The following is an 11,423-nucleotide window of genomic DNA, read 5'->3' as shown; positions in this document are numbered from 1 at the left end:
GGATTGTATTATACATACATAAAGACAATTGAGGCATATACTGCCAAGAACCAAAAGTTCATTGATTCAAAAGTTTATATGTGTTGGCATGACCATCTGGGTTATCCAGGATCTACCATGATACGTAGAATCATTACCAACTCTAATAGACATCCATTATTGAGCAGACACATTGATGTCTCAAATGATAACCCTCACAAGGCTTGTTCCCAAGGGAAGTTGGTAATTAAACCATCACAACTAAAGGTTGATGTTGAATCCCTATCATTTTTGCAAGGAATTCAAGGGGATATGTGTGGGCCTATTTAACCACCTTGTGAACTATTTCGATATTTTATGGTTTTAGTTGATGCATCTACCCGATGGTCACATGTTTGCCTATTGTCTACTCGAAATATAGCGTTTGCAAGATTACTTGCTTAGATAATTAAGTTGCGAGCACAATTCCCAAATTATCCGATTAAGTCAATCCGACTTAATAACGCCGGTGAATTTACATCTCAAACATTTGATGATTACTGCATGACACTGGGCATTAATGTTGAACACTTTGTTCCTCATGTCCATACTCAAAATGGCTTAGTAGAGGCATTTATCAAGCGGCTTTAATTAATAGCTCGCACTTTACTCATGAAAACAAAATAGCCAGTTTCTGCATGGGGACATGCCATCTTACATGCTGCATCATTGGTTCGATTAAGACACATAGCCAACCACAAATACTCATCAATATAACTCGTGTTTGTGCATCAGCCAAACATTTCACATTTATGAGTTTTTGGTTGTGCTGTTTATGTGCCTATTGCACCGCCACAACGCACTAAAATGGGACCTCAGTGCAGACTGGGAATTTATGTGGGTTTTGATTTACCATCTATCATTAGATATTTGGAACCCTTAACATGTGATATGTTTACAGCTCGTTTTGCTGATTGTCACTTTGATGAGACAGTCTTCCCGTCGTTAGAGGGAGAAATGACCATTCCAGAAAAACGGCAAGAGCTAACATGGGTTGTTTCCACCTTATCTCATTTTGATCCAATGTGAAGATGAAGTGAAAAGAATTGTTCATCTTCAAAGTATTGCTAATCAAATGCCAGATGCATTTAATGATGCTTCGAAAGTGACAAAGTCACATATATCAGATGCAAATGCACCTGTAAGAATTGATGTCCCTGTTGGACAAAATAAAGTGGTAACGAATTATTCATCTGGTGCACGCCTGAAACGTGGTAGACCACCAAGTTCAAAAGATTCAACCCCTCAAAAGAGAAAGATGTGGGCATAGCTGAATCCAAATGAAATCATTCAGGAAAAGAAAGCGAATGATAAATCCACAATTCATGATTCTAAATTTTCTAAAAAAAAAAAAGAAAATATCCTTGATGAGACACATGTCCCTGAAGAGACAGAAGTACATGAACGCAAATAAATCTCCATAAATTATGCATGTACTAATGAATTGTGATCAAAATGAAGTGATCATCAACAATATGTTTGCTTTCGCAGTAGCCATTGAAATCATATTCAGCAATGACATTGAGCCTCGCTCTGTTGATGAATGCAAACAAAGACATGATTTGCCTATATGGAAAGATGCAATCCAGGCAGAATTAAATTCCTTGGAAAAACGAAGTGTTTTTAGACCAGTAGTCCAAACCCCGCCTGGTGTGAACCCCGTAGGTTACAAATGGGTATTCACAAGGAAATACAACGAGAAAATTGCAAGATATAAAGCAAAACTCGTTGCACAAGGTTTTTCATAAAGATCTGGAATTGATTATGAAGAGACACACTCTTCTGTAATAGATGCAATTACGTTCCGTTACTTAATAAGTTTAGTGGTTTCAGAGAAACTTGATATAAGACTTATGGATGTCATCACTGCGTATCTATATGGAGAATTAAATACTGACATATATATATGAAAGTCCCAAAAGGACTTAAGTTGCATGAAACAACTAACAAACAACAAGGTATGTTCTTAATCAAATTAAGGCGATCATTATATGGGCTGAAACAATCTGGGCGAATGTGGTATAATCGTCTCAATGAGTATTTGATCAAAGAAGGATATGCTAACAATGTCATCTGCCCTTGTGTGTTCATTAAGAAATCAAATATTGGTTTCGTTATAGTGGCAGTATATGTTGATAATATGAACCTAGTTGGAACCCTTGAAGAGCTCAATAGAACTGCTGAGTATCTGAAAAGCAAATCTGAAATGAAAGACCTTGGGAAAACAAAATATTGTCTCCGCCTGCAGATCGAGTATTGTGCTAATGGAATTTTGGTCCATCAATCAGCTTGCATTGAAAAAATACTGAAGCGATTTGGCATGGATAAGGCTTATCCACTTAGCACCCTAATGGTCGTTTGTTCTTTAGACATTAAGAAAGATCCATTCCGTCCAAAAGAAAATGATGAATTGGTCCTTGTCCAGAAGTACCATATTTGAGTGCAATAGGTGCTTTATTGTATTTAGCATAATGTACTAGACCAGATATAGCTTTTTCAGTAAATTTGTTAGCCAGATAAAGCTCTGTTCCAACAATTGGTCATTGGAAGGGAGTTAAAGATGTTCTTCGATACATTCGTGGGACAACAGACATGGGTCTCTTCTACTCAGACAAGTCCACAAATGACCAGATCCTTGTTGGATATGCAAATGTTGGTTTTTCTCTTCGATCAGCATAAAGCCTGCTCACAAACTGGATATGTGTTCATTAATGGAGATACAACAATTTATGGCACTCAACGAAGCAAACATTAGTTGCTACATCTTCCAATCACTAGGAAATAATTGCTTTACATGAAGTAAGTCGTGAATGTTATTGGTTAAAATCAATGATCCATCACATCCGGAATTCATGTGGTCTACCTTCAAAGACAGACACTTCAATTGTCATCCATGAAGATAATGCAGCCTATGTTGCCCAGATGAAGGAAGCATTCATCAAGGGTGATAAGACTAAACACATATCTTCAAGGTTTTTCAGTGCATATGAGCTTCAAAAGGCTAAAGTTATTGAAGTCAAACAAATCCGTTCTAATAAAAATTTGGTAGACTTGTTCACCGAATCTCTACCAAAGTACACATTTCAGAAGTTAATGCAGGGAATCAGATTACGTTGGCTTACAAATTTGAAGAATGCGGAATCAAGGGAAGATACAATTCAGGGGGAGTACATGCATGTTGTACTCTTTTTCCTTTGATTAGGATTTTTCCCACTGGGTTTTTCCTATCAAGGTTTTAACGAGGCAACATAAGCATGCTTAACACCATATCAACAATCTGGGTAAAATTGTACTCTTTTTCCTTCGCTATGGTTTTTTCCCACTAAATTTTTCCAAGCAAGGTTTTAACGAGGCAATTGATGTTGATATATGGGCATCCAAGGGGGAGTGTTGTAAACAGTGGGTATGTTTGCCCACATGTATACAGTAAAGATTCATATGCTAAATAGTGAAGTTTTTGTAAGTTTTCAAGGTAGTTGCTCTATAAATAGAGCACTACGAGTGTTCAAAACACGCGGATAGAAAAAGCAATAAGAGAAGAAAGATAAGTTATAATATTTTCTACACTCTCCTATTTATCTTTTACCTGTAATTATTTTGTTATAATTAATAAACAAAACAGTTTGATATATTACATCCGCTTCGCTCTCGCTCTTAGCAAAGGTTATTTCTCTAACTTTTGCCTATTTTTAACAATTCTAATATTATATTTTTTTTCTTTCATATTTTATTAATATTTTATTACTACCACTGTCTATTTCTTTTTTCATTCTGGAAACCTCCCATCTTCATTCCTAATTTTTTTTTTCCTCTGATCTTCCTTTTTCTTCCTAATTTTGCTCTGACCCTCTCCCTCTCTTGTCTTTTTCTTTTCCTTTCCACTCTCTCCTCCCTCAAAACAGCGTCATTCATCACCCCACTTTTGTTCTCTCTTTTTTTCCCTTTCCTATTCTTTGATGTTGTGATTCCTCTAAATTATTTATGGCACCACAGATTTTGATTTCCCAACTTCAAATCCCACAGAAAATTGAAATCGTGCAGAGGCTACTCTCTGCAGCGCCATGGATTTCACAACCACTATGTTTCTCGCTCCTCCTTTGATTTTCTCATAAAATCTCTTAATTTTCTGGGAAAAATGAAAAAAAATTCTATTGAGTTTGTTGTTGTTATCGAATTGATTTTTTTTTCATTTTGGTGGTTGGATGTTGAGAATTAGGCGGTGGGTTTTAGACATGGGTATAGGTGGCCAGAGTTGCAGAGAAGCAGACGACTTGCAGCGTGAAGACGATGCAACATGCAAACTTTGTACGCAGCTTTAGAGACGGGATTAGCAATCCCATATGTTTCGGGTGGCCTAGCTAAGAACTGGTAGTGAAGGACTTAGTCGGCACAAGTACGACTTAGTCCCATTAAACTTAATCCTTGTTCCAACCAAACACGGATTAGAAATCTCAGCTAAGCCAATCTAGTCCAATGGAGCTTAGTGAGGGCAAACAAACACCCCCTTAGTGTCTTTATGAGTGGAGAATAATCTCGAACACGGGGCCTCAAACGTAATACCGCTGTTCTTAATTGAGTACTAAAATTGAATTTGTTTTTATTGTTTGATATGGTGTTGGAAGGAATCTGTATTTAGAATCACATTGCCAAAACGTTACGTGATAAGGTTGAAACATGAAGAATTGACATTTTGGGGAGTCAAATTTTGGATAAACCCTTTCTTTCTTGCTTTATGAATGCCCTTTTTTGAACTTTCCATTTTCAATCAATCCATTTGGATAGCGCCAAAGGAAAGACAATCACTTCTATTCACTCCGGACGAATGCGACAGTAACTCAACCAGATAGGTCAAATTAATTTTAACGAAACATGATACACAAGACATCGAGTTCGAAATGCAGAATTCCGCGAGAATTGCTACAAAATATCAGTAAAAACTTCAGAACTCTCCAACTTTACTTTTTACTGCTCAAAAGGGTAGCCTTTTTTCATTAATCTCAAAAAGTTAAGGTTGCTGTTTTCCTTTTAGGTGATTTGGAAACCATCTTATCCAAAAACAGCTCCATGGAATTTGCTGACATCATTAAACTATGCTGACAGAAAGTAAAAAAGTAAAAGAATTTCACAGCCGCACGAGGAAAAAAAAAAAACAAAGTAAAAGTGGGATTTGAAGTCCTAGTTCAACAGCAGCAGACACGGAGATCAACGACGCACGAGCCGCCACATCAGCAGCTGAATAGGTGAGAGATTTTTCAGTGTCACAAGTACACGAGATGCTACATCACGTGTCACTATACAAATTGTGGAATATGTGTGCTAAAATTTTAATAACTTAAAAAATAAAATTTTCTACTACACTTATTAAAATACGTAATGTACTACTTGTATTACCGTCATAATTAAAATTTTCTCTTAAAAAGGGGTTGATGGGTGGGGACCACGTGCGTAAACCAGAGAGCAGAGTCCACATTTAGCAGTCTTTGCACAAAATAAGGTACGATTTTTTGTACCTTTATTTATCTTTATGTTTTAATTTCTCTGGTGGATTATGATTGGCTGCCAACAGAGATTTATTCATTTTTTTGGTGCAGTAAAAGTACGTCCTGCTGCAGTGCGAGCCAGTACATTTGGTCAATAAAGTCATAAAAAAGGACAATTCAAGTTTTTTTTTTTGGCTGTAAGATGATGAAGTACAAGAATATTATGATTTTATGCGGTACTTAAAAATAAATAATATTCTTATGTGTTTTTAGAAATTTAACGGTTAAAATATCTAAAATATTCTGCGCAGTGTTCTAAATTTTTTTGAGAAGTATAACCATGTGGTCAATAAGATAAAAAAATGAAAAATTCAAGAAGAAAGAGAGGGAATATTGGCTGCCTCATCAATGGCTGCTGAATGATATCTAAGTACTAGATTTTTGCTATAATTTTAAAATAACCCATAAAATTTTTGAAAACATAAATACATTCTGGTGTATGTTAAGATTTAGTGGTTAAAAATCTTAATTAGAATACTTTCAAAGCATACTAGAAAGTGAAAATTGTATCAATGATATCTTTACATTAATCCAATTTGAGTAATGGTCCATCAACTAAAAATTTGTGATCATTGATCCCTTAACTCATCAAAATGTGCAGTTACAGTCTTTTTCGTCAACTCCGTCAAAAGGTCTATCAAATGAGTCATGGTGGAAGGACTATTGCTATAATTGGTTTAAAGATGAGGGACCCCATTGCTACAATATTCTCATTTGATTTTCCATATTTGCCTCTCAATTCAGCCTTATATGTGTGACACATGACTCATTTCGATGGAAATTCTAAGGGGAGTTGACAAAAATAACCATAGTTTTACGTTTTAATGAATTAAGAGACCAATTGTCACATATTTTTAGTTGATGATCATTACTCTAATTGGATTAAAGTTGAAAGACATTTGCTACAATTTTCTCTACAAGAAACGAAAAATGATGGTCACACCAATTTTCTCCTTCTACATGCACATGTTTAATTATGTCCGTTATTGTCGTTTGATTTATTCATTGTAATACGAAAAAATAAAGAGAAATGTATAAAAGACTAAAAAGAATGAAAATAAACTCCCACTATAAAATCACTTCAAAATTCAACGGTAAGTGACCATGAATCTCTTTGGCAACCAAAAAAACGGAACTTTCGTTTTCTATATTGATCTCTGTTTCTCTTTTGCTCTACACTATAACACACGATTTTTTTCGGTTCGAACATTCGTAGGAGGCACAAGCTCAAGGAGGTATGAACCGGAATGAGACCAAAATACACAGGGTTAGGGTGTTTTGCATGTGCAATTAGAAAAATCTGAGATTGCCAAAACAAACAGAGATTACAGATATGGTATTTCACCAACTTTTTTCTTTCCCTAAACAAACAGAGAAAGAGAGTGCCAAATTTCCTAATAAGCCTCGAAACACTTTCTTCGATCGCCATTTTAATCACCGGCAAGAAAGGAAAGAACAAGACCCTGTAAACACGAAGAAACATCGGTCACAAAATCCGTTCCCCCGAGTCAAAAACAACCAGGTTTCATGCATGAGAGTTTTCCAGAGCAACCACTATCATAGCTAAATAACACAAGTCTATGAAATGCATGCTTATAGCTAAAGAACACATGTCTAAGAAGATACATGTATCTGTCAATGCCTGTGACGTATGAGTTAATAGCAACGAATGTCGCTTACCACAGCATTCCTGGAAACATTCATGTAACCAAACATTGCAAACACCTCATCAGCAATTTTCAATGCGAAAGCGGTTGCTTGCATCAGCTCTCACTCAATTTGAGTTTCTGAATTTATGATTTCAGAAGCATCAGTTTTGTAGTGTACATTCGTTGAATCGAGCAACATCTTCAATTGCGAAAACAGAAGAGAAATCCAAGCTTCCAACTCATTTCCTTGTCTTCAAGTTCATCAAGGAAAGAAACTTAAAACTTTACCAAATCGATACACAACCCATATATGTTGTCACAATTGTATAGAAGCTAATTCACGGAAGCAATACGTCATCATCTTTTGAAAAGAAAAGGAAGCGAAAAAAAAACCCTAAATATACACTGATGCAATGGCAGACAGCTCAAATACGAAACCTAAGAGCCTATGACTAACCTGATAAAAATGACTTTCACATCGATTACAAAACAGCGAACGTTAACCAAACAGTAATGCAGTCCTCATAAAGGATCATGCTGCGGCAAATAATGGGCGCGACAAGAAAATGGGCATGCTTATTATGACAATGAAATCGACGTAGAGATTGATATGGTAAGCACTAAAATGACTTTAGATGGAATGCAATGCAGAAGCGTTTAGAAAACGTAAGGGAAAATAGCATGACAAGAAAGAGGAAAACCTGATGTACAAGTCTCACCTGTGGTCGAAAAACCATCTAACTTGATCTGAGCTCGTTGCAGACAAAACTGAAGTAAATTTCACCGTGCAATTGCTTTCAGGATTTAGTTCTCTGAGAACAAGAGTCATCTATGAGGCTTATAAATCATTATTCCTGCTTCAAAAATGCCATGAGGCCTTGAAAATAATGCCAGGATTTCATTAGATGCACACTCAATGAGCAAAGGCATCGTCAATGGAGTCCTGTGTTCACTTCGGCTCATGGCGATTCCAACTTGATAAACCAGATCCAAAAGATGGATTTAGTTTAACTTGTAATGACCAACCACATTTACTACATAACATATGCATATATATTTGCATCAAACCATATTGTTCTCATTTAAGTATCTCTCCACGTTGTTCATATAATTTGATCAACATGGAAAGGCTAATCATCTATGTCAAGAAAATAATACATAAAAGTTACTTTCTGGACAAATATACAAGCCTACCGAAGTTTTCCACAAAGAATTCAACTTTAGCAATGAAACTGAGCAACCAAAGTGTTGTAAACATTTAACTTCAAAATTTCCATTACAAAAAGATAGAAAGAAAGAAATCAAGTTCACAAGAAAAAGAAGAGGGGTAATTCAAATTAAAGTTCTTCATACGGATCGAAAGAAGTTCCTCCAACCTACATTATAGTTTAGGGTCCATTCGGATTGGGCAACAGCAGTGAGTGAAAACATATAGAAGGAACATAAGAATATAAATCTATATCAGAAACGGAAGTCATTCCTTTTTCTGTCCTCCAAAATGGGAGGGGAAAAGAGGCTTTGGAAATATAAGCTTAGGAAATAAACGAAATGCAAAATTTGAACCATTACACAATTCTGCAATTTTTCAATAAAACTTATGAAAACAGTCATAAAAACCTAAAACATGTACCAGTACTTCAGTTTATTCACCTTTTTCTGTTCTACATGATGCCAACCTTTCCGAAAACTCTAAAAGTTACCAAAGGGAAAAAGAAAAAAAAAAGATGAGACACAATAAAGTTTAAAAGATTAAAAAGGAAAATAACTCTTCAGGCCTTCTTCTGTGAATGTATCTATGACTCTAAATTAAAACCTGAATTTCCCCAAAAAGGAGGGTCGAGATTACCATTTCCTTGAAAACTGAAGATTGCAAATTCTACCCAGGATTCCATGCAGCGTAGACGGTGCCACTGAAACCGGACGCCTCAGCCCTCAGCATCCCATCACCGCACAATTATACACAAAGCTGCCAGAAGGTTTTCTAGCAAGCAGGTTCCACTGTGGTGGGCCTCCATCAGGGACCCAAGAATTAAGTTCAATTGTCCCTCCGCCTAAGGCCCTAGGTCCACCAATTACAATTAACCGATCTCCACATGCCCTAAATGCTATTCCCCAACCATTCATCGAGGCTGCACGCTCAGGCAAACTCCCAACAGTGATCCACATGTTCCTCTCCTTATCATATCTCCTAACCTCCTGTTCTGCATAATCTGCAGCATACAATATGTTATTTACAACTGCCAAAAGAGGAGGTGCCGCAGCTGCAGCAGGTGCCTCAGGTGCCCCAGCGTTTCTTCCAGGGAACATGTTAGGTATCTCAGTCCAAGTCCCCTTCCCCAAATCGTACACCTCTCCACACGTAAGTTGCTTTTGGTCGCCCACTCCTATCCCACCAATGACATAAAACTTCCCATCCATAAATACCCCAGAGCACATTTTTCTAGGTTTATTCATGCTAGGAAGAGTCAGCCAAGTTCCTGTTTCGGAATTATAAAGTTCAGCAGAGTTCAAGATATTGCCACGTGGATCGCAACCACCTGCGAGAATTGCAATTTCCCCACGGCTTGCAGAACCGAACAAGCATCTAGGTGTATTCATCTCAGTGCCCGATGACCATGTGTTGGTCAAAATGCTGTATCTATAAACAACATGGGACGTTATTTCCTTTCCAAAAACAAGAAGTTCCGTACCAACGGCTAACGACTCCTTGTCTGAACACATGAAACACTCGTTTGACGCCATTCTAGGTAAATGCATCCAACGTCGGAGATCTGGATCAAATGCCTCCCATTCCAGGAGGCTGCAAGAGAAGTAAACCCAATGTTCAACAATGCCCACTTTCCGCCTCAGTGTGTACAGCTCCCCACTCCGAATCAGAGAGCGGAAGTTCTTATTCAGCGAGGCAATAGAGCCATAATCAGACCTCGAGCAGCGAAGGAGACAGTTGATTGAGATATCCCGGCCAAGTTGGTGGATCAGTGAACTTGAATCAGAATTGCCACCTCCCTGATGCCCGTCATTTGACTGGTCCTTGGCAGGGGGAAGACCATTCAGATCCATAATCACATCCCCTCCCAGAAGAGCATCCGATAGCTTGCATACCTTCCTCAATGTGATTTCATCATCGTCTTCAATGGGGCGCTTATTGTTTGAGAGCTCCATAACACGGTGAGTATTGTAAATCCATTTGCTCTCTTGCTCACAAGAGCTGGGCAACTCCCTTGACACAAGATAGGAAGGACCTTCCAACATCTTGTTGGAATTCTCCAACTCGACCGGTGGTGAAGAAACCCTTCCTTTGGTATCCATCAAAACAAAATCAATGATGAGTATACAAAACGAAATTCATACGCCTTAATTACTCCCACATGCAAACCAATAATCTGCCAAACACAGATCATCCTCAAATTAACTCATGATACACAAATAACGATTTCACATATCAAAAAACACACAGCATAACAGATAAATCAAAATTCCAGTACTTATATAACATGTTCATGTGTGGGGGGCGCTAATACAAATCCCAGAAAAAAACCGCCCGAAATCCGAATTTCCCATACAGAGAACCACATGCAACAATGCATTTCGGATCAAGGGCATATCCATATTAATCAAAAAATCCTCACTCATCCATTTCAAGTAAAACAGCTGAAAATTCAAGTAAGAAATAAAAAACTTGCATGCACAAATCCAATCCGTTCCCATAGATAAAATTTACCCAATTAAGATCTTATGGTTCGGATTCCTGAATGGAAAAAGTACAGAAAAAGAAAAACGAAAACACAATCAATTGAAAACCGATTAATCCACTTCCCACCCAGCAATCAGAACGTTAATGCAGCAGCTAAATCCAACCACAAAGAACGTTTCTTTCACGAAAGTAAATTCACAGAGAGATCCATTTCAAATTTCCCATCAACATCCAAGAACCCATTTGCTCTTTTCATTTTTTAACCACCTGGAACTCATCAAATCATGCAGCTCGTCCCCAAAAAAAAAGCAAAAACCATGGCAAAAAATGAACAGAAAGCTTCAGAAAACCAAGAACGCAGAGCAAAAAAAAGCTTACGAATTTGATGAGAAGAAGACGGTGCGTTCTGCCCCACCTGCTCTTCTTCTTCTTCCTCCTCCTCCTCCTCCTCCTCCTTCTCTCTCTAGCTCTAGATTCTCTCTCTTTTGCTTCTGGTTATATTCGCTGTGTGGGAGAGTAATG

The 11,423-nt window shown here is 37.4% G+C and overlaps 1 protein-coding gene across 9 annotated transcripts; it reads right to left on the bottom strand.

Moving 5' to 3' along the window:
- Positions 1-6,671: 6,671 nt before the first annotated feature.
- Positions 6,672-11,411, bottom strand: LOC103455335 (F-box/kelch-repeat protein At1g74510). Of its 9 annotated transcripts, none has more exons than XR_011575565.1 (5): positions 11,280-11,411; positions 9,054-10,503; positions 7,927-8,019; positions 7,239-7,458; positions 6,672-7,021 (listed from the first exon to the last, which is right to left on the bottom strand). XR_011575565.1 is itself a non-coding variant. In XM_070812366.1 (2 exons), the coding sequence occupies exon 2, from the start codon at positions 10,457-10,459 to the stop codon at positions 9,140-9,142; it is 1,320 nt and encodes a 439-aa protein (XP_070668467.1). In that variant the 5' UTR covers positions 10,460-10,499; positions 11,280-11,406; the 3' UTR covers positions 8,773-9,139. The 9 variants fall into 9 exon arrangements, 1 of the variants encoding a protein (XP_070668467.1); XR_011575564.1 differs by having other exon boundaries at positions 7,927-8,181; positions 11,280-11,409; XR_011575560.1 differs by having other exon boundaries at positions 7,927-8,181; positions 9,054-10,590; positions 11,280-11,401.
- Positions 11,412-11,423: the final 12 nt, after the last annotated feature.

Source organism: Malus domestica, chromosome 14, assembly GCF_042453785.1.
Source record: "Malus domestica chromosome 14, GDT2T_hap1".
Classification (NCBI taxonomy): domain Eukaryota; kingdom Viridiplantae; phylum Streptophyta; class Magnoliopsida; order Rosales; family Rosaceae; genus Malus; species Malus domestica.
Note: the sequence above shows the minus strand (reverse complement) of the source record. Positions and strands in the feature narration are given on the sequence as shown.

Excerpts from the sequence above, each read along its gene's own strand:
- LOC103455335 (XM_070812366.1), bottom strand. The coding sequence starts at position 10,459 with ATGTTGGAAGGTCCTTCCTATCTTGTGTCAAGGGAGTTGCCCAGCTCT.